The 23951-nt window shown below is 48.1% G+C and overlaps 1 protein-coding gene across 1 annotated transcript in view; it reads left to right on the top strand.

Moving 5' to 3' along the window:
- The first annotated feature begins 12735 nt into the window (after positions 1-12735).
- Positions 12736-23951, top strand: part of Tmem132d (transmembrane protein 132D) — a 585713-nt gene continuing 574497 nt past the window's right edge. Inside the window, exon 1 of the mRNA XM_005080596.4 lies at positions 12736-13152. Coding sequence (XP_005080653.1) covers positions 13074-13152 — 79 coding nt within the window. The 5' untranslated portion in view covers positions 12736-13073. The remainder of the gene's footprint in view (positions 13153-23951) is intronic.

Below are 23951 nucleotides of genomic sequence, written 5' to 3'. Positions count from 1 at the left end.
TCCAAAACAATACAGAGAAACCCTGTCTCGTAAAACCAAAAAAAAAAAAAAAAAAGAGGGATGAGAAGCAGTGAACAAAATCAGTTGTTTACTAGTCATTCATTCATTCGTTCATTCTTGTGCTAACATTTTTTTCAAATTGCTTAAAAATGTATTTAGCTGTGTGAAACCCACAGTGCATGTGTGGCAATCAGAGGACAACTTATGGTTGTCCTTCCACCAGGATGTAGGCCCTGGGGTTTGAACACACCAGGTCCTCAGGCTTGGCTAGCAAGTATCTTAACTGTCTGAGCCATCCCATAGGCTCTGCATTTATTCTTGTTTTAGTTTGTCTTGAGACATGCCCCCAGTGACCTGCTTGCTGTAGCTAAGTCCCCTGCCATCCCGCTGGGCTTCTCACCAGTCCCACTGAAGTAACCAACCCCCCCATCCCCCCATCTTAGCAGCCATGGCAGGCTAACATGTGCTCTCCTGACCTTGCCCCTCCTGTCCTGGTCACTAGGAAGTCAGATGCCCTCTTTGTGGCAAGGAACCAATCAGAAGTTAGCTGGCAGGGCTGTGCTTTACCCACAAGTGCACAGCAGTGATGTGCATAGCATAGCAACCACCCTGGGAGGGCCTATGGGCCATAACAACCAGTTGACCAATCAACACAGGGCAGGTCATCCAAACCTGGAAACGCACCAATCCCGAGACTGTTTCATACCCCTAGACACTCCCCTTATGCTGCCCTTTAAGATCCCCACCTCATGGTTTCTCGGGGTTTTTCTCCATCCATCTGCTGTGGTGAATGGATGAAGGGCCTGAGCTAATGGGGTTAGCTCGTTAAACAACTACAATAAAAGACTCTTTGCTTTTACATCAAAATGGGCCTCTTGGTGATTTTGGGGTTCAGAATTTGGGCACAACACCACAAGATGCTATCATGTCTTGAGCTCATCAAGTGATGGGCCCATGGATGAGTCAGAACCCTGAATCCACACCTTCCCATCTAAATCCCAATACAAGAGCCCCATTGGTGACCACTTACATTCTGACTTACTCTGAGACTCTCCAAAGCCAGTCATTTCCCAGCTCAATGTTGGAGCAACACAGGCGAGGGACTTAGAGAGAAGCCTCATGCTGGTTGAATAAGAGCTGTACAATGGTGGCCAAGTTCCTTAAACCCCAGAGCTTCTGTTTCTAGACCTCTGAAGCATATAGAGCATTTACCACTCAGCTCATTGAGCTGTTAGACTACAAGGCAAGGATGCTGGTGAACATGCTCTGAGTGGCTCCCAGCATAAAGCAAGCAGTCGGGAAGAGAGCAATGGTTAGTGTGGGTTTTCTCCGGGGATGGGAATGCATTTTACAAAACTGTGTTCTTCCTCCATCTGGGTCTCTGTCTGACTCTGGATATACCTTACTGGGCTTGTGCAAGGTCAAAACTAGCATGGGTTTTCATAACACAGTGCTAAATTGTCTCTGTAGGGAATGGACTGGGAGGTGAATTCCATGAAGTAGCCTGTTGCTCGTCCGGGAAGCCAGGGCACCGGCCCCAACCCGTTAAGGAACTCATCCTGAAGTTGGAAATAAGAACCTTGATTTTTGTCGTTGTCTTTGCTGCTCTTAGAGTTTCTCTCTGCATAAAAGATGCTAAGATTTGGAAAAGGAGCAGACACCTTCGGTTTTTGCATCTTCTCCGTGATGAGGGGCAGCAGGTGTGGGTTCACTGCTGAGTCCTCGTTTCTTTGCGGTGCAGTTGGGAAATGCTGACTGGGCTGTAAGCCTCTCCGTTACACATTTTCAGAGTTTGTACTTGAGTCGTTGTTCGTTGCACCTCCAAGTTCAAGTTGAGTGTCAGACGTACCATTTTAAAACAGTGTTGCTGGTGTGTTTACATAATTGCAGTGTGTCAGGAAGTTGTGGAGATTCACCTGGCTGTGATCAGGACATGGTGACTGTCCTGGGACTTCTAATCCCAGAGGAGATCTTGGCTCCCCCTACAGGTGCACCCTCCCCCATCTAGCCTCCTGCAAATGTGCTTCTGTGGGTTCTGTGTTTATGTCAATCAGGGGGAGGGACTCAAGACCAGAGCAGCTGAGGTTGAGGACTAGCAGACATACATGCTGATTCTAACAACTGAGTTAGTGTGCCAGGCCTGGGAGCTCAGGACTTAAACCTGGTGCTAGGGTGGCTGAAGCAGGAGGATTGCTATCAGCTAAAGGCCAGGTTGGCTATATAGTGAGTTTCAGACCAACCTGAGTGACAGGATATGGGTCTTGTCATTATTCCTTCCTATATTCGTCTCTTCTCTGCCTTATATCTCTGACATTACGTGAGTGCCACATCTCTCATTCTCTGCAGTGGTACATCAACCACGACTTTCTGCTTCATCATGGACCCAGAACCAAAGCAGCTGAGGGCTGTGAACGGAACCCTCTGAATCTAGGAACCAAAATAAATCATGTCAATCTGAAAATTTTCCACCCCAGATTTTGGTCACAGATATTCAAAACTGATTCTCTCTCTCTCTCTCTCTCTCTCTCTCTCTCTCTCTCTCTCTCTCTCTCTCTCTCTCTCTCTCTCTCTCTCTCTCACAAAAGAAAATATAAACCAGGCTTGGTATTATTCCTCATCCCTAAAGCCTCCCAGGCTGCTCGGCCCTCTCCATGAAAAGCTGGAGTTCTTGACATTGCTCTACAAGGCTGTATGACCATGATCAACATCCCTGCCCACAGTACTGCTTCCAAACCAGCCTTATTGGCAACATGTAGCCGTGGTGTAAACAGTTCCCTCTGCGAGGAACACCTTTCCATCAGACATACCTCTATGGTTTATTCATTTCCTCAAGGTCTTGGCTGAACACACCTCATTACAAACATCCCCTGGCGACATAATGTTTAAATAACTGCTCTCATCTTGTGCTGTCTAAACCCTGGGTTGGATTTCCTAATAGGAACCAGCACTATTAATTCTGGATGTGCATCTCTCCAGTGATCCAGGACAAATCAGGCTTTGTCCTTTTCATTGATAACTCTATTTTTTGTTTGTTTGTTTTGTTTTGTTTAGATCAGAACACTACAAAGCAATGCAGGCCTTCTATGCACTTCTAAACTGAATTAATAAATGGCTAATCCCTGTTTCCCACTGCCATGGTTCTCTCAGACTGAGAGAGCAGATTGTCTGAGCCAATGTTGTGTTTCTTCTGCTATTGTGTAGCTACTGTCTCTTAAGAGAACAATTGTCAAACTTACTGAAAGAATAATGCACCTAAGCCTGAGGTTGAGTTCATCAAGCCTCTTGTTTCTCTGAGGGGAAACTGAGGCAGGGAGGTGTGTGTGTGTGTATGTGTAGGTGTCCCCACGCATATGGAGATGAATGAGTATCCTCAGTTGTCATTCCTCAGGCACCATCCTCCTTGTCTATTGAGACAGGGTCTCTACTGGGCTTGAACTCACCAAATAGGCCAGGTTGACTGACCAGTGACCCCTAAGGACCTACCTGTCTCCCCCTTACTAGTACTGGGTCTCTTTTCAGCCCAACTGATCTCTCTCTTCAGCCCCTACCATGATTTATATTCCCCAAACTACCTCCCCCATCATTTATATTCCTCAAACTATTCTATCCAACATGGATACAGAAGCCCAACTATGAGGGGAGACAATGAGTAATTTATCTTCTGTTACGAGGACTCAACTCACTGTGGATTTCTCAGAGTGAGATGTGTGTGCGTGGAGACAGAGGTGACTCACATGATTCTGGGAATGAGGTAACACAGGTACCACACTGGCTGCCAGCCCTTCCATCCTAACCTCTCTGTCCCCTGTGACTCTGTCCCCTGTGACAAACGTCTACATCATGAGAGCACTGGAGACTCACAGAAGCACAAAAACTAAAGGGAAAAAAGAGTGCACTTTGTAAATGCTGCCTTCACAGCCCCTTTCTCTTTTCCTCCCTCCAGCCTGCACTCCCGTTGGGGGCATGTGCGATTAACTCTAGCTTTGCTGACCCAGAAACGCCAGCCAAACTGGGAACTTCCAAAGGCTGATTTTGGAGAGAGTTTGAAAATATTTGCTAAATGTGTATACTGAAGCGCAGATTTCTCATAATGGAACTTTCCAAAATTATTTCCAAAGTGGTTTCCCCTCCAGGGATGCCAGATTCAAAGAAAAAGAAAAAAAGGAAAAAAAAACCAACAGCTTGGATTCTGGTTCATTTAAAACACACAGTTGGATAACAGCCAGACACAAGTAGCCACTTGCAGATCAGACTGGAAACGATGAGTTGGAAGGAAACCCCAGTGTGACCTTGTATGGCTGTGTTTTACAAAGATGGCCAGAGGGGCGTGTAGGCCTCCTATCCTGCTTTTATGGATAGGAGTGATTTCCGGAGCTCCAAGATTCTGTGTTCTAATCGGTCATTGTCAAAAAAACCTTAGCCCTGATCCCTGTCAGACAAATCTCTGAAATCCAGGGCAGTCTGCAGCGCCTCCCACACTCCCTATGTTGAGTCTTTTTCTTCTGCCATGATTCCAGCCCTCACCCCTTTCGTGTTTTCACAGGAGACCCATTTGGTGCTGAAGAGTAGGTGCCATAACCCTAAAGTGTGTGTCCCCCCAAATTCATGTGTGGGTATTGCTGCCTCCAGTAGGATGGCATCAAGAGAGGCCTTGGGGAGGTGGTGGGGTCATGGGCAGAAACCTTCACCAGTAGGATTAGTGTGTTTGTGAAAGACAACCCCAGGAGCTCCCCGGCCTCTCCCAATGTGAGAGGCTCCTGTAAACAGGCGACCCATGGGACCAGCTCTCTTTTCATTGGAGCAATCTGTGTTATGAAGAGTAGCGCTGGCCCCACACCCTTTGAAAGTCATTAGTTGCTTGGCAAATCTCAAAGAACAACTAAATTTCATTTCAGGTGTGGATAAGCTTGAACAATTCAAATCACTGCTTTTTTTTTCTTAAAAAATCCTTATGGCTGTTTTCTGTATTTAAAACTTATTTCCAATCTCCTCTTCCACAAACCCCTCCATAATGTCAATCGATCCTTCTGTGTATCCTTTTTGTTTCCTGACAGTTTCACTTTTACCTTCATTCAACTTATACGCATATGGCTTTATGTAACTACATGAAATCTAGGAACCACGATAGAGAGAAAACATGTGGTATTGTCTAAGACTGGCTTGGTTCACTCAGTTTGGTTATCTTTAGTTGCTTCCATGTTTTTGCAAATAGTATGATTTCAAACTTCTTTACGGCCAAATATAATCCCACTGTATGTATAAACATTTTCTGTATTCATTGTTCGGTTGGTGGACACCTACACTGCTTCCATAACTTAGCCATCATGAGTGGGGCAGCACACAGTACTGACACACAAGCATCCATGACTTATGGTCCTTGAGGTGAGTCCCCATGAGCAGTGCCGTGACATATTTTTAGTGGTAAAGACCCTTCTGTCATTAAATAGGCCCAGACGCAGGGTTTCCATAATTTTCATTGACTTGGTTACCTTCATTTGCTCAGGAGAGGTGGTAGGAAACCTTTGCAGTTTTTTAAAAGTAAATACATAACTTGACTAAGGGAAGTCCCGCAGTGCAAATGATGCTTATGACAGATGTTGGTCGATTCGTTCCCTGGGAGGGAAAGCAGGTGCCTGAACTGCCACGTGCTACCACTAGGAGCTGCTGCAGGCCTACCGATACACCCAATGCTGCACCTGCTGCCTCTGGCCAAGCCATCTGTGTGCCCTGGACCCACAGTGAAGCACAGCTGTGCTCTCCAGCTGTGCAAAATGAAATAGTTGACACAGCCGCCCCTCCTTGGTCCTTCGCAACTTCTGCATCCATTAAAAATAATAACACCGATAATGGCATAGACCTTATGTTGCCTTTTTAAAAAAATGTGAGGAAATATTTAAATTATCTCTTATACTTCTTTCCTCACTATCAACGGTAGTGTAGTTATTGCCTCCGGATTTGAAATGATCTCTCCTGGAAGGAAGTAGAAAGCTCACACAAGTCATAAGGACGTTACAAGACCTAGGGGGTGGTCCTTCCGGAGGTTGATGAGCAGCTGCGGGGGGTGGGGGTGGGAAGGGAGAGTCGCTGGTCTACAAGCTGCATGAGAAAGCTCTCTGCAGTTCTGACTTGGGCTTGTTGCTTGTGCCTGGTAGCGACGCGCTTCCCCAAGTCAAACGTGTTTCTAAGAGTAACCCCAGTAAATACACCGATCACCAAGCAAGCCAGTCTTGGATGGAATCATTTCCGGGGTTTGCCATTGGTACCCTACCTGGGGTGGATGGATCCTTGTCCTCCTAAGAGAAGTCACACATGGGAGTCACACTGGATGAATCCCGTATTGACCGGCTTGAGTGCCAAGCAAACCCAGACCTTGTGATAAACTGAAAAGCTGGTGTGGACTGGCTAGAGCGTTCCTGAAGACATGTATGTAACTGTGTAGGTGGGGCCATCCTGACTTTGAGTGACAGGCCCATGCCAAATAAGGGGCCAGTCAGGTATATCCTTACCATTCCATCCCCAAATCTCACCCAGAGATCAACCCTGTACAGGAGATCAAGGAACTGAGAACCCCTGTACTAACTTGGTGATGATGGACGGCTTATGCCAAGAAACATACTGAGTCCCTCTAAGTGAGAGCTATCCCAAGCCTTATCACTTCAATATATTTATTTCCCAGAAGCTCTTTCAGTCACTCCAAATTGGGCCAGAGTAGCACACCGGTGAATGACAATGACCACAGCATAGGATGTGTAAAAGTGACTTTGATGTCAGAAACTCACAAATTAGTGGCCGGAACTCCCCCACTTTGTGACCTGAAAGCCTTCCTCAGAGGAGGGATTAACTCTGCATATCCATTTCATAAATGATTTTTGATGTGGGGATGTGAATGGGGGGGTATTGTATTGTGGTAAGCTTGTATGCATGCTGGCTTATGAGATCTTCCCCAAAGCAGGCAGCCTTTCAGGCCCATTAGAAGATTTGATTTTTGAATGGACCAAAGAAACCAAGCCATTTGGATGCTTAATCAGGGGAGCAAATTGATCCTTCCAACTCATGTCAAATGTTGGACTCATTATGGGATCATGGCTCAGGCCTCCTCAGTGTCGGTGTGCGCCAGTGTTTGTGACCCATTGGCTGGATGAATGGCAGCTACCGTTTTATTCTGGGAAGGCTAGGCTTTGGCTGACCTCCTAGCTCCTTCACGCTGGCAGAGTGCTCACAGAAGGTAGCCCAGCTCCAGCCCTCAGCTTGCAAAGTATCTCTCCCAGCTTCACGGAGGAGTTAAGCGTTCCAAACAGGCTCGTTGGCTGCTGACCATGAAACGACACTCTACCAAACACACTCCCCAGTGTCAGTTGGACCCCAGTTTCCATTCTCCCTGGTCCCCAAAAACAACAGCAGCCAGTGTGGGACCCTCAGGGAAGCATACCACTTACTTGTTGGTTATTGTCTGAAGAGAGCTGGTTGGTCATATGTCAGAAAGGGCAGAGACCAAAAATGAGAGACAGTAAACGAGAATGCAAGACTCTGGGGATAAAAAGAATTAAGCCTGCACTCATGGCACTCTGACAAGATGCCGCGGACCCTCTGGTTATCTTTGTGTGGGCTGTGGGTAGCATATGGCATGGTGGCACACTACCTCCAAGCCTTCCAAACTGAACATTCCAGCTCATTTCTTGCCATCCAGAGAGCCACTGCTTGCTTCTTGCCGAATGGGATCACGCTGGATCCATCTCTTATTGGTCGACACATGTGCCAAGCAAACACAGACTTTGTGATAAGATAAAAAGTCCGGGTGGTCTCCCTGCATTCAGCTGGAAACCTTGGGAAGAGCAGCAAGGCTGGAGGGTCACCCTGAAGTGGCCTGAGCTCCATACGAAAGCCACATACAACCTCCCACCTGCAGGCTTTGGGGCCTAGCCACATGTCACCTTAGGAGGGCCGTGATGTAGCATGGCTCTCTAGCCGGTAGAAGCCAGTTTCAAGGGGACATAAGACAGTTTGTGTCACAGACCTAGGGACAAATGGTGGATTTTTGACAGCAGTCTTGCCATGCCAACCACCCAAGAGGAGAGAATCTTTGTCCTGTCAGTCAGTCAGGCCTTCAATGGCAGGAAGCAGGGTTGTTACGGGCAGCCCTTTACATGAGCTCGGGAGACTGCTCGGGCTCTGACTTCTTGCTCTGATCTGGGAGTCAGTATCCGATGGGGAATGGAGGCCGGTGCTATGCTCATTTCGGGGCCATGTGAGAAATTTCAGACATCCCGGAGCCCTGGGAGGATGTAAGTGGGAGAAGTACAGAAGGAGAGCCCAATACAGTGTATACTGGAGCACCGGCACTGGGAAGAATAGAGGATTGTGGGGCCTCAGCACAACTGGTTTCCTGCAAAATTCCCTTGCAGATGGCAGAAGGCTTTACATCTCTGGTATCTGTGCTTGACTGCAGGCTCAAGGGGGCGCCACCAGCCTACAACAGCCAGGGCTGCTTCAACAGTTTCCGTAGAGAGCTACAGGTGACTTAGTGGAGATCTGTGGCACCTGAGCTCACAGCCAATGCGTCACCTGCTAGCCTAAGTGCAGGGAAGGACTGAGCGACAGAGGGGCAGGACCTACTCCCACCTTCATAGGCACTCTCTCTGGAGGGCAGTGTGCCTCCTGACTGCGGTCTCTGCTCACGAAAGAGGCCATGGGTTGATCTGTCTCCGACTGATTTCATGACCACGTCATGAAGTCTGGGAAGTCAGAAAGAAAAAGGAAGGTCAGTGGCGTATGGCTGCCCTTTCCGGGGCTCCTCGTGCCGGTTACAATTTAGAATTTCCCATGCTTCTGAAACTGATGGAACTCAATTTCCATCAGTTGAAGGAAGGAGTGTATGTGAAAGCAAAAATATCAGTAAGGTAAAAACTGAGAGTAAGTTCCAGCTAGATACTGCACTCTGCACGGCAAGGCAAGCCCTCTGCATTTTACTTCACCCACTCCTGCTGTGGACCGAACCCTCGTCCATGCTAGGCAAGCACAACAGTTATCACTGAGCTATGCTGCTTTGAAATGAATACACTGGTATTGCCCAAAGGATGCTTCACTGTGATGCTCACCTGAGTTTCTCCTGTGTCATCGGAAGGATGGAGGGAGTATGATTCAGCCTGACACATCGTGGTATCTAGTGTCTGTAGTGTCTTCATGCTCAAAATGGCACAAGGATGTTCAACAGTGGCCGTTCACCAGGGGGCGTGTGAATCCAGCCTCCTTGCAATCTTTACCAGCTCTGGAACATAGCTGGTATTCCTTTAAACTGACCGGAGAATGTTGTCTTTCTGTAAACCCGGCAAGCCTGCCTTGTGTGAAGCTCCTCACATTCAGCATGAACAGTGCTATTTAGTCATCGGTAGAATTTGATTTATAGCCTTGCAGATGACACACATATTCTTGGAGGAAAGCACACTTGTGACAGTTGATTTGAGAGTAACAGGGCAGGGGGATCTGATAGGAAGGGTCCCTCTGGCACCGGGCTGCAGCCGAGGGCCTGGCAGGCTGCCATGAATGCCTGCAGGTCTTCCTAAGGGATGGCTCTCCCACCATTAGCTGTGCTAATTGCTTACAGAGGAGTGGTCACACACCTCCCAATAGCTCCACAAAGAGAGTTGGAGGGGGAGTCGTTCTTACCTCTTATTTTAGTCACTCATGATGTTTGCACAGTTGGAATAGAGAAATGATTTGTCCAGATAACTATGTAATATAATGAAGAAATTCCAGGCAGCATTTAGAAGCTTTTTATCTTAAGGACATAGATAGAGAAGCCCGTACAGGGATATACCTAAAAGAATCACCTGCTGCTTACAATTCAGGGGAAAAATGATTTAGAAAAAAAGTAAAGTAATTTTTTAATAAAAAAATAGGAACCATTAACTTCTAGGAAATGAACTCAAGGATTGTCTTAAAAATAGACTTGGGGCCAAGCAGTGGTGGCACATGCCTTTAATCCCAGCACTTGGGGGCAGGAGTATGGCAAATCTCTGAGTTTCAGGCCAGCCTGCTCTACAGAGCAAGTTCCAGGACAGCCAGAGCTATACAGAGAAAACCTGTCTCAAAAAAACAAAAAGAAAATAGACTTGGGGGTCTGGAGAGATGTCTCAGGGGTTAAGAGCACCGACTGCTCTAGCAGAGGACCTGAGTTCGATTCCCAGCACCCACATGGTGGCTCATTGTCTGTAACTCCAGCTGCAGAGGATTTGAATTCACCTGGTCTCTGTGGGTGCTGTACACACATGATACATACATACTGGCAAACCACTCACATACATAACATAGAATAAGTAAATCTTTTAAAAAAATATTTGAATACATACAACTGGGTCTGCCACTGAGGAATAAGAGGGGAGCTTGGTTACACATGAGGTGGGTCACTCACTCAAAGAGATGTGTGGCAGGGATGAAGCCTCAATTTTCCCCATTGGTCAGGGAAAGAAAGAAAAGATAAAGACTGATGACTCTCAGTGTGCATTCTATCACAGGGGCCTCGATGTAGCCCGGAATTTGTCAGTAAGGCAGCCCAGAGTGCCACCTGCCTCCACCTCATCAACTTCAGGGATGGGCACAGCAGCCATTTCAACTGGCTTTCCAGCCAAGCCTGGAGATGTCTCATGTCAGAGGCTTGGGGTAGGTTTGTATCATCAACTCTGCAAAGTTTAGAACACACACACACACACACACACACACACAGAGGCAGACAGACAGACAGAGAGGCAGAGAGACACAGAGAGAGAACTTAAGAGCTAAACAAAAGAACACCAGAAAGACAAAAATTAAGACACAGAGAACAAAGGGGAAGCTGGCATGCCAGGGATACACAGACTTTGACAGAACAGCCTCAGCATCCCTCTGATCGTCCCTGGAAGTCAGAAAACTGAAAACACTTAAAGCCAGGGGCTTTCTTTTTTTTTCTTCTTTCTTTCTTTCCTTCTTTCTTTCTTTCTTTTCTTTCTTTTTTTTTTTTTTGTAGCTCCCTGACATGGACTGTCCCTTTAGCCCAATTCTGAGTCCTGTGATTGTTAATCTTGTCACAGGTTTAGAGTCACCATGGAGACACACATATGGGTGTTGCCACAAAGTTTTAACTGAATGTGGGTGTTACCAGGGATGGGCTGGGGCCCTTGTTGGAATACAAAGGAGAAAGTGATCTGGGCGCCAGCATCCATCTCTCCCTGTTTCCTGACCACTGATGCCAGGCGACCAGCTGACTCGTGCCCCTACTGCTGCGCATGCACTGTCCTGGTTTGGCTTCTGTTGCCTTGATAAAACGCATATCAAAGGCAGCCTAGGAGGAAAGGGTTTGCTTCATTTTACAGTTTAAATCCATCATGGAGAGAAGTCAGGGCAGGAACCCGAAGGCAGAAACTGACACCGGACTCCTGGAGGGGTGCTGCTTGCTCTCCGTACCTGCCCCAGGACCGGCACTGCCCGTAGTGGGCCCTCCCACAACAATCATTAATCAAGAAAATACCCACGGGCTTGCCTATGGGCCATTCTGATGGAAACGTTTTCTATGTCAAGTGGACAAAAAGTCCTAACCAACTCACATGCCTTCCCTACCTGTATTTGAGAGTACAACCTGTATTATCAACTGGAGCCGGAACAGGCTCTTCTCCCGTGAATTGCTTTTGTCACAGCAGCAAGAGAATCAATGCAATTCGTTTTTCACCCACAGTAGTGGATTCACCTGTTGGAATGAGGCTGGGCTTCCTCTCTGAATCCTCATAGAATGTTTGTTTTCAGGATCAGCAGAGCGAGCGGGGAGGTGGGCAAGGGCTCAGAATCCTAGCATGGGAATTAGATATCTTGGTGTGAGTTTGCCTTAGAGACCCCGGAAGGCACGAGTGGAGAGCCATGCCTATTACTTTCTCAATGCAACATCTTATCCTAACTGATCAATTCCGTGATGCCCAAAGGTCAGAGGGAGCCAGGGTGGAAATCTTCCAGGGACAGGAATTTGGGGATCATTCTGGGATTCCAGAGTCACATTCAAGAGATCACTGGGGAGACTTCCGCTTATGTTAGGGTCCTGAGCTGTCCTTGCCTGAGGATCGCCTGCACCCCGACTCTTTGAGAAGGCAGGGGCATATGGCTTTTCGACACCTGTTGTGAGCATGGAGGTTCATGCTGGTGCCCATGTTGGCTCCCGGGAGTGGGCGGGGTGTCCATTTCCTCCTCTGAGCATTCCCTTCCCATTCGCGCACATAGAGAGGGCGACACGGAGGCTGGGAGCCCCGCAACCAGGAAGGTGGGACCTACTTTGCGGATTGGGGCTCACAGCTGTCACTCCAGAAGGGTGGGGCTTAAAGAGAGAGAGAGACAGAGATAGAGAGAAGGGGGGGGGAGGAGAAATTAGGAAGCAACATCCCCAGTCCGCCCGGGCACGCTGCTCTGGGTGCGCTCGGATGCAGCCGCCCCGGGCCCGCGCCTCCTCGTCCGCGCGCTGCTCGCCCTCCGCCCCGTGCGCCGCGCGTCTCCGGAGCCGGCCGTGCGCCGGGTGCGCGTGGGGAGCCCGCCCGGGCTGGGGTGGAGCCGCAGCGCCCTGCAAACTTTGGGCGGCGGAACGCGCGCGCGGGAGCCCTGTGGCGCGGGATGGGGGCGGCGAGGCTGCAAGCCCCGGGTCCCCAAGCCCGCCTGGCTACCCGCCCGGGGACCCCCGCGCCCCGGGCTCCGCAGCCTCGCAGCCCCACCGCCGCCCGCGCTCGCTAGTCCACTCCAGCCGCCCAGCGGGAGCCCCAGGAGCGCTCTCCGTTCTTGGGGACAAGGCATCCGAGACCCCCCTCGTGGAGTGAAATTCAATTTACGAGCCAGTTCTCAGCGCGGTCGAAGCACCGAGGTGAACTCGGCCTGAGCTGCGGGACCCCGGAGCCTAAGAGGCCTGCCTATGGACCTTTGGGGACTCGACTGAGGACGACCCGGGGTCCCTAGCCAGATGTGTCTTGGCCATCTAGCTCAGCTTCTGTTCTCCGGGGACCTGGCGACATCCCTCCTTCAGCCAGACGACACCACGGAAGAGCAGAGGACCCGCGCTCCTAGTCTCCAGGATGTGCCCGTCTGAGATGGGGACGCTGTGGCACCTCTGGTCTCCAGTGCTCATCAGCCTGGCCGCCCTTTTCTCCAAAGGTGAGGACGCTGGGGCTACCTGGGCCCTGGGACTTAACTTTGCTGGGAGTATATGTGTGTATGAATGTGGGCAGCCCGGAGAGGGGTGTGTGTGTGTGTGTGTGTGTGTGTGTGTGTGCATGTATGTGTGTGCAGGAGACTTGAGAGGCAAGGTCTGGGGCAGGCCCCTGGCAGCAGGTGATTTCCCTGGAAGTCTTGGTAGGATGCCCTAGGAAAGTGTGCCTGAGCGACAAGGGGAAAGGGGGAAGCGTATGCTGTCCTGGACCTGGAAGCTTCCTAGAATTTGGAGCGAACTAGGCAACTGGCCCTAACCCTTTGGGAAATAAACCTGAACAGCTCTGCCGTACGGGAATATCAGTTAGTGGACCATGGGGCTGCTAAGAACACAAGTTGGCCTCAGTCCCTTTCAGCCCAGGGTCTCCTGGGTCCACTTCCTGCAACTGCTGTGGTAGGGACAGTATCTCTGCAGGATGTGCTGCTGGGTCTGTGACCCAAGTTGTCCCAGTGAGGTCCTGATCTGAGGCTGTGAGTAGAGGCAGGAAGTCCCTCCTACCCCCATTTATCTGCTCAGTTACCATGTCCCTCAACTCCCAGCCTAGTACAAGCAATTTGGAAGCTTGGGACAGAGCAATGCCTTACAGAGCAATTGATATCAGCAGGACACCGTAGACGGACTCCGCAGCACTGTTCTGGCTGATCAGGTGGCTTTATTTGTGGGCAGTTTCCTCCCTTCACTCCTTTTTTTTCTACAGGAAAGTCAAGATTCTTTGCAGCCTCCTGCGAGCTGGAGAAACCCTGCAAACAAATTTTTTTTCTGCGTATATATTTCAGGCGACGTTTCTCTTTGAAACTTCCTAGCCAGTTGACAAGCACAATCTTTTAATGATATGTTGATTTTGGTTTCTGGCTTTTCAGGTACCTGGGAATCTAATTGCGTTGGATCTTGTAGAGTTTGGCAGATTGCTTGCTGGGCTTTTGCATGGGGATGGTTTGGAGAGGAAGGGATTAGGTTTATCTACTCCACTGTCTTTTCAAGTACTGTCAAAAGGGGCTCAGGTCTGCTAATGAGGAGTGGATACCACCCCCACCAGGGAGCCATTCCTTTGAGGATGTGGAATATGCTAGAACTCACAGATGAAGCTGGTAAGAAAGGCAGGCACTAGGTTAAAAACCTGTCTCCAGGACTGTGATGCCACTCCAGCATGGCTGGGGAGGAGTGCTCTATCCTTGTCACTTGGTCTGATAAGAATAGACGTCTCTGTTTTTACTCTGTAACAACAAGGTTTTATTAAGCAAGGTACAGAGTGGTTTTGGACTCCTGGATAACAATGGTGCTCCCTCCCTCCCCTCCTTACTGACTTCTTCATTATGAGCAGCTGTGTTGAAGGGAGCTGCCTTTCCCTGGGTGCTTTTGAACTTGTCCTTAAACAAGAGGCTGCATATTGGGTTACATCTCCTTTCCAGATGGCTAGAACCCCGATTGCTCATAAGGGCAATGTCATGTAACTCAGGGTGGGTTCTGTGTGTGGACTCTGGAGTCACAGCCTGCCTCAGAGTGCCGAAGCCGGTCAGGATGTGGGCAACCTTCATGCAGCTGTGAGTGCAACTGGGTCCGTTCGAGGTAACTCAGCCCTGGTCCTCAGCTGGGAAGAATGATGTTGGTGGGATGGTATCAAGTTGTGTAAAAAGGGATTTCCAGGGGACAGCCATGACATAAACCCAAGGACAACCCAGTGCTGTTCCATGTTTTCCTACTTCCCTCTCAACTTGTGGGGCTGCCTGTAAGTTCTTTCTAACAACTTATTTTTATGTGTGTAGCACATAGTTTGCATGTTAGCAGATGAGTGTGTGTGTGTGTGTGTGTGTGTGTTTGTGTGTAGATGAGAAAGTATGTGCCCTTGTATGTAGAGACTGGAAGTTGACACCAGACGGGTCTTCTTCGATTATTCTCCATTTTACTCACTGAGGCATGATCTCCCACTGAACTGAGCACTGATTCTACCTAGCCTCTCTACCCAACACATGTAGGGAATCCCCTGTCCGTGAGTCCACATTGGTGGGATTGCAGGTGGCTGACATGCCTGCCTAGCATTTACATGGGTGCTGGGGATTAGAACTCAGGCCCTCACCTTTACAAGGCAGACACTTTACCCACAGGGCCATCTCCGTACTCATGTCTACAGGTTCCAACTTACTTGAAGTCAAGTATAGGCTACGCTGGAGAGAACAGTCAGTGAATGCATACTCTAAATTGTCTAATTTGTCTGGGATCAAATGAAGCATGGAGTTAGTATCAAATATTAAATATCTACTTTATTGTGTTACTGTTTTTCCCCAGTAGGAACCCTTGAATATAATAGAACACATATTTTCAGGAGCTAAATGACCTTGGATAATCAGCCCAGTGACCTTGGACTTTATATGTGTGCCAGTTTTATGAGTAAATACTGCAAACCTACCCTCACATGGCTCTTTGGAAATGTAAACACAGATAAAATGTTCTGTCTTGTGTTTCTGTCTTCCTGGGACCTAGGGGGTCATGATACAAAATGCAAAATTTGCCATGGACCTTGGTTGTGGCCCCAAACTTCTCTGGAGAATGGCTTTACGTGTTCAGAAAGCTCATGTCTTGTGTTTACGCTGGAGTACCAGTTAGAAACTTGGCTGTTGCTACCTGCAGATGTGTGATTACATGGCCCTGAGCCTCAAGGGAGGCAGGTATAAGGACACTTAGTTGAGAAGAAAAAAAAGTATCTGTGGGCTGACTGGAGACAGCCAGAGACTAAGGCGGGCTTTAAATACAACGGCTGGAAAGCCGCCATGTTAGGCCCTTGCGCTAGTCACTGCATTTTGTTCCCTGCCACAAGCCTGTGAAAAGCAGACACTGATACCCACAATGCTGTGTTGTGCTTATGCCTGGGCCGTGATGCCATGTGTGCTGCCTGCTGCCGGTTGGGTGCATGGGTTGTCCTGGTGGTGCGGGGAGGTCTTGTCCTGGATTGTCTACTTCTATGTCAAGAGCCTCCCTTCTGTTTTAGACCAGGTCTCTGGGTAGTGGGAGCAGCTTCTGCTAAGAGAAGGTTGAGCTCCTGCAGCCTTGGATGGTAGGAAGAGAACCTCAGTTTATAGTGATTGTGCCATAAAAAGGGGTCACTTTTGGGGCGTGGAAAACTTAGGAGGAGAGATAGTGAAGGAGTCTGCATTTCGGGTTGGGGAGAGAGAAAGAAAGAGGCGAGCTGGCTTTATTGCTCATGTTCATGGAAAAATGGGAAGGCTGGGGACGGGAGAGACAGGAAGCTTTCTTTCATTTGAATTAATGGTGTAATGGAATAGGATTTTATTAAAAAATACTTACATATGGTTAGGTGTGGTGTATGCTTGTAATCTCCTGAGGCTGAGACAGGAGGATCATTAAGTTTCAGGCAAGCCTACACAGTAAGAACATGTTTCTAAAACAAAAACAACTGACATGCTTAAGTTTTTAAGAGCTGGAAATCTGCTTACGTAAGTTCCACTCTTAAAAAGTTCAAGAAAAGGGACTGAGCTATATATTTAAAGATATATTATTATGGAAATACACATCACTACAACATTTGTAATTCATTCATTTATCACCTACTTAACTTACTGTTATTCATCTGTCCATCCAATCCACCCATCCACCCATCCACCCACCCACCCACCCATCCATCCATCCATCCATCCATCCATCCATCCATCCATCCATCTATCCATCCATCCATCATCCATCCTCCTACCCATTCATCCATCCAACAAATATTGAAGACCACTTTTTAGTGACCCCCCCCCAGACCTGTGCAGGAAGTATTTGTGAGTATTCTGGGGACAAGGCTGGGTCCTCAAGAGTCCTCACACTGAAGAAGTTTATGGCAGTTATTTATCTCAAGTTCAAAGCACCACAGGTCACCTTGTTTTAAGGGGCAGATGTGAACCTTGATGACTCCATATTTAGCAACCTCTCTTTCTTTTTGTCTTGTAGCTTCCTTCATCCCCTCTCCTTTCTAATTCATGACAATAATGACCCCCCCCCTTACCCACCTGCCTCCATAGCAACACTGTTCACTCCACAGTGTGCAGGGACTATAGTAGTGAGAAAAATGCTCTACACAGGCCTGGGCTGGCTTCTCGGAGCCCATGGTGTATGGAACAGTGAGAAAAGGCGTACCCAGAGGAACCAGAGGTAGCACCGTGGGTGTACTTGGAGGGACAGGAGAAGTGCAGGTACACCAGCATTGGCCGGAGTGACTGCCTGGGGTTGCTGTCATCTGTGGGAGGGTCCTGTGTAAAAAGAGATGTGAGAGTCTGCATCATGGGCTGAGGAAAACCAGTATAGATGGCCGAAAAGGAATGAGGGAGGTCACATTACTGCCGCATGGAGCAGGGAGGGCGTTGGGCTAGAGAGAACTGGGTGGGTAGCATCAGTATCACCTCTCAAAGTCGTCCAAGTGGATGGGTCTCTTAGGGTCTCTTTTTCGTGTGCTGTGTGAGGAGCTCAAGTGGTTCAAGCAAGCAAACAAACAAACAAACAAACAAAAAACAAGGTCAGAGAGATGGCTTTGTAGGTAAAGACATTTACTGCCAATTGATGGCTGGGACACGCACAATAGAAGAGAGAACTGACGCCCATAAGTTTTCCCTCTGACCTCTGCACACAAACCGTGGCATATTTATGCCCATACATGCATACATACATACATGCATGCATACATACATACATATATGCATACATACATATATGCATACATACACGTAATAAAAAATCTAAAAAGCACTCAAGATCATCCTCAACTATACAGTGAGTTAAAACCAAAACAAACAACGAGAGCCAGGAGGAACAAGAGACTAAGGGAGACTAGGATGGATTTTAGTACCAGTGAATATGAGTGCCCTGTGGCTGCTGTAACAAACAGTCCCCGGCATTATGGATTCAGACAGCAGAAACTGGAGGCTAGAAGCCCAACATCAGGGGACTTGGCAAAGGATGCTCTGGCTCTCACAGATTTTTGTGGCTGCTAGCTTTTCTTCTAGATTGACAAGTGGCTCACAGCAGGTTGCTTCTAAGTTCCTCAGTTCCTCTTCCTTTTTCTCTCTCTCTTTCCTGCCTAGCAGCCTCTCCCCTGCTCCCACCTTAGGCCTCTGTCCTGCTTTGTGTACTATGTGCATACTCCCCACCTTCCCTTTTGCTAGAGTACATGCAGTTGCTTTTATGGCCACCCAATGACCCATGATTTCATTTACTCTCTCAGCCTGGTTTTTATCTCCACACAAGGTTATCAGATGCTTAGAACCCAGGGATTTGAATGCTAATAATTTTGAGAGGTTGGGACATTTCCCCCACCTTCTACAAGTCTGTAGGTATGACATTCAAAACCCATTTTGTAGCCCTTCTTAGAAACTGTAAGTTCTCCTAGGGTAACAAATACCTTTTTTTTTCCTTCTGATGTTGACTTCTCTTTAGTATTTAGCATAGCATTTTGGACATTGCCGAGGGTCAATAAAAATTTTTAAGTGTGCTTAAGAGTATAAAATATTGCCAGAAGAACCTTTGCCTGGCAGTAAAAGGCTCAGTGTCTTTTCCAGTAATTCAAACAGCTACAGGGATACACTGGTCAATAGACATAATGGTTTATTTTTTGAGCAATTATTGATGGCAGGAATCATGCTGAGAGACTTACCTAGGTGATATTTGCAAACTTGCAGACAAACCAGTGAGGTTGATGATGAACTTGAGGCTCAGAGAAGCTGGGTAGCTGGCCCAGGGTCTGATGAGGGAGAGCCACAGGGTCCAACCCCGATGTCTCCACTCTCCACCAGCTGTGCTCTGTGTTGGGTGTGATTGTATTGCTGATCTATTTGGCCAGCAGGAGTGGACTTGAGGGTTTAGTGCAGAGTTTGTTTCCCTTTAGTGTAAGCTCAGAGCCCAGGGCATGCTAGATGCTCAGTACATGTTGGGCAAATGAATAGAAAGGTGCCATGCTGTTTAATTTTCTCACACTTTATTTTGTCAGTGGTGATCAGGAATAACACCTCGTATTGGCTGAGATGAAGAATTGACTTCCAGGACTGTTGAGGGGGTGATGTGATGCTATGAGTTGTATTTGTAGGCCACCTAGGACAGCACTTGAAGAATATGGAGCTGGGGAGATGGCTCGGTCTATCAAGTGCCTACTGTGCAAACGTTAGGTCCCCAGTTTGATCCCCAGCACCCATGTGTGAAAGGCGTGTGGTTGTATGTGCTTGCCTTCCCAGTGCTGGAGAGACGGAGAAGAGTGGGTCCCCTTAGGCTTGCTGTCAGTCGGCCTTGCTTCATTGGCAAATTCTGGGCTTCTGGAAGACTGTCTCAGATAACAAGGTAGATGGCATCCTTGCCTTCCAAAGCAGTCCTCTGACTTTGAAAGGTGCGTGCACACACACAGGATGTATACATGCACATCAAAAAATAACAGTGATTTGCAGATGAACACAGAGATTCTTGGATATATTGTGTGTCCGCTGCACTTGTACACAGGGCTTCCTGGGTAACACAAGGTCAACGGGGGGCCACTACCCCTTCCAGGGTTAAAGAATAGACAATTTTTAGTGAATGCTGAGATGCTAACAAGTAGCGGGGGGGAGGGGGGGAGGAACGCATGGAATGAAGGCAGATACACGGTATTCCTGTTCACACGAGGTGGGTGTAGGATCCTATGAGCATATGGATTTGTGAGTTGGACTTTGGATGCCAGAATCAAGCTTGGGTGAGCTGTGGAAATAATATTGTGGGGGCTCAAGCAAAAAGAACAGAGAGCCAGCCTGTTATGAAATGAGACCTGAGACTCGGGCTATCTTTATGCAAGTTTGTCATTTATTTACAAACTCTCCTGTAGGAAGAAGTAAAGCAGAAGTCACACATCTTAAGTGCTGGCTTTTGTAAAAAAAATAGATATTTAATATTTTTTAAAATGTATGTGCATTTGTGTGTGTCTATGCACATGACTGCTGTGTCCATGGACACCAGAAGAAGGCACTAGACCCCCCCCAACCTGGAGCTAGAGTTACAGGTGGTTGTGAGCTGCCTGACATGGATCCTCAGACCTGAATTAGAGTGATATGGCCTAATTAGAAGTGACAAGCACTCTCAATTAGGCCATATCTCCAGTCCCTTAAATTGTTGGTTTTTAAAGGGGTCTTTAAAAAAATCTCTAAAAACAGGACATCCCATACCTGACCTCAGTTCCAGAAATTAAGAATTTATATTGGATGAGATCTCCCCAAACTTGAAAATAACCACCCCCAAAAAACATGAAGGTGAACACCCTTGTGGCAAACATTTGAGAATGGAATCGAGGGCATATGTTCAGAACAGGGAAGATGGGAACCATGGAAAGCTAGCTTTTGGAAGAGGGCTCAAACCCCTATTTTTTCTTCTCTCTCTCTCTCTCTCTCTCTCCCCCCCAGAGGACAGAGCAGCTATGAAGGGTTTTTACTTGGCATTGAGTTTTTTTTTTCATGTGGGTGACAGTAAATTGTCATGTTTATGGGACTCTGCATCCATCCAGTGTTGGTCATGTGTCATCATTTTTTTGTTTGCTCGCTTTCAGCAAAACCAGTGGGTGGGAATGGGCGGGGGAGGGGAGAGTAAGTCTCCAACTGAGATTGGAAGCATTATGTGACAATCTCGGGTCACCACAACAGTCGGAAATTTTGGTTTCAAAGCAGGCCTTCTCTTGTCCTACCAACCCCTCTGTGTTCCCTGCAGCCACCTCTTCAGCAGGTGCATGGTGTGACAGGCAGGTGCACAGCATGGCGGCTGCAGCCTCTTGCTACAACCAAAAATTTAGGCTAGAAAACTCAAAATGCCGAAATGCATCGGAAGAGAGAGAGTCTGGGACACACATATGTTTCCAGGCATGTGGCTTTCTGATCCCTGTCTACTGTCTTTATTGAGTAAAGATGACTTTTCCAGGGAAGGAGTAGAAATTTAGAGGGCTCAGATGTGTGTGTGTGTGTGTGCGCGCACGCGCGTGTGTGTGCTTTAAAAATAGTGTCCCTTCAAGTCAGTGTCATGGTGAAAAGACCTTGGGCACACTTCCTGGCCCCAGACCATTAGAGCAGCAGGGAGAGCAGGCGTTGTGCCAGGAAAGTGGGTGGCAATCCCCTGGCACGGTGCTAGGCACTGCAGACTGTTTTCCTGGATGGCCAGTGGAGGTGCATGTGGGTCCGAGGCGGACCAAGGCCAAGGCTGGGGAGGCACAGTAGTCTGAGGAGGAGACACTGCAATCTCTTCACACGGCCAGTTGTGGGAATTACGTGGGGCTGACTTGGGAGACCACTTCACCCTCTCTCATGTGCACAGCCTCTGCCTGGAAGCATGTGCCAGACTTCAGGGCATCAGGGATGGGTGGAGGAGGACAGACACCAGAGGAGGGCTCCACCAGTGGCCGGAAGTTACAGGGTCAAGGGTAACTAGACACAAGTCACACTTAGAGTGGTCTTCTCCCTTCCTGAGTGTTAGTCACACATGAAGTGGTCTTCCTACTTACCAGGTGGCCACTGGAGGCAGGCAGAGTCTAGACATCTGTCCTTCATTCACTGCCTAGCCCCACACCCTCACCAGGTCTGTCATCCTGCCCATCCTATAGAGAGGAACCTGGGCACAGGAACTGAAATAACATACCTCGTCCAGGAGAGCAAGAAGGGGGATTTTGTTTTTAACTACACTTTTATAAAGACGAGTGAGGCCATTTAATGAGCTTGTTACTTTTGAATGTCCCAGCGAGGGCCTTGGCCTTCTGTATGGGTTCTGCAGCTGGCGTTCAGGATAGAGTGAGGGTAGGAAGACTGATCCCAGGGCTCTGGGATCCCAGGATCAACTCACAGCTCCAAGGGCACCTTGAAATCCAGTGTAGGTTGAGCCCAAATGTGAACATTGGGCGCGCAGATTTGATGAAGCCCTTCCAATGGTCAATGGCAAAAATTTAGTCAGACTTTACAGTAATAAAAGTGAAGTATGGGGTGTGTGTGGGACTATTTAAAGGTGGTAAGAAATGACAAAGAGGAGGGGGGAAGAGGGGGAGGAGAGTGATGGAGAATGGGGAGGAGGGGGAGTTGAGGGAGGAGAAAAGAGAGAGGAAGAAGAGGGAGGGGAGAGAGAAATAGGTGGTGGTGAAGAAGGAAGCAGAGAGGAGGAAGGGATAAAGGAGGGGGATGGGGAAGAGGGGAGAGGGAAGAGAGAGGGAAAAGGGCGGAGGGGAAGATGCTCACGAGCCCTTGGATGACTAAAATCAGATGCCTTTAGCATCTGTACAGTCCAAGTGCTCTAGCTGTCTCTCTTCAGCGAGTACCTGGATATTTAGGACACACCCACATGGTCTCTCTCTCTCTCTCTCTCTCTCTCTCTCTCTCTCTCTCTCTCTCTCTCTCTCTCCCTCCCTCCTTCCCCCCCCTCTATTTCTCTGAGGACACTATGCATTTAGACCCAGATCTCTCCTTTGGTCTGAAGCACATTCCACTGTGTGTCAGAAATAGGGGGAACCTGTAGTTTGCACTTCTTGCCCGGTGAACATGGTGGGTTTTCTGTGCGATCCAGGGTTGGTCTCTCTTCACCTGTGGCCTCTCAGGGCTGCACTTGCTGTACATAATTACAGATGCTTGCGCTCTTTCTCTTACTAATAAGATGGATCCTTGGCTTTCTTTTGTTTTAAACTCTGCTGTCTTTCTGTCTGTCTGCTTATTTCACTTCACTGCAGTTTCTTTGTTTCCCTCTGTGCGTATGTGTCTGTGCCACATGAGTGCAGTGCTCTCAGAGGCCAGAAGAGGGCATCTGATCCACCGAAGCTGGAGTGATAGGTCGTTGTGAGCTGTGTGGACATTAGGGCTAGGACTCAAATGCAGGTCCTCTGGAAGAGGCAGCTAAGCTGTCTTAATGGCTAACTCATATTTTCAGGGCCCCACAGTTATTTGTATTTATTAATTTTTGTGATAAGCTACTTCAAGTTATTTCAGAATGAGAGATAAAAGGAAGCAGTCTCACTGTGTAATCCTGATGGTTTTGCATTTTTATGTTTTTCTTGCTGGTTGTTTTCTGAGTTCTTAAGCCATTTATATATAGGGCATACATATAATTTATTTTCAAGTTTTTTTGAGTTCGTTTGTTTATATAAGCATGTCCTTACATTTTAAAAATATATCCTGAATATATATAATTTAGTGTCTTACCACAATTTAGGACTTTCTGCCTCTGCTGGACAATTATGTAATAAAGCTCCTTGCTATCATGTGCAGCACAGTTTTTGTTTTGTCACTTTCTGGGGTCACTGTAGACTGTGTTTGTTGTGAAGCTCTTTCCTGAAAGGCTTCCACTCCCTCCTCCCCAGGCTGTGAGGTGGGGAGGTGTCTGAATTGCCAAGTGACCCTCAGCTGAGGCCACTGTGAGTTTCTGCCATTCCCAGTGACCCCCTGCTGACTGCTTTGATGTCCCATGAGTATAGCTTATCCTTGCACACATAGAGAGAGCTGTGCTCACAAGTGATGAGGTTCTCTTTCCCTCAGAATGTGGTTCTGCGCTTGGCATTCTGACTTCTGTGGGCAGAAGGGTTGGGAAACAGGGAAGAACCTGGGGTGCGGTGGAGAGCTGTTTATAACTGTGGCCCCAGTGTCTGCAGGAAGGGCAGTGTGAGGGTGCTGCGTGTGAGGATGCCAGTGGGCAGGCTGTAGAAAGATTTTGGCTTCATGGTTATGAGGGGACAAGCTGCATTTACTTGTGGGACAGAAAGCCCACTTAGGCATGCTTCCTTCAG

This window comes from Mesocricetus auratus, unplaced genomic scaffold, assembly GCF_017639785.1.
Source record: "Mesocricetus auratus isolate SY011 unplaced genomic scaffold, BCM_Maur_2.0 Super-Scaffold_100025, whole genome shotgun sequence".
Taxonomy (NCBI): Eukaryota; Metazoa; Chordata; class Mammalia; order Rodentia; family Cricetidae; genus Mesocricetus; species Mesocricetus auratus.
Note: the sequence above shows the minus strand (reverse complement) of the source record. Positions and strands in the feature narration are given on the sequence as shown.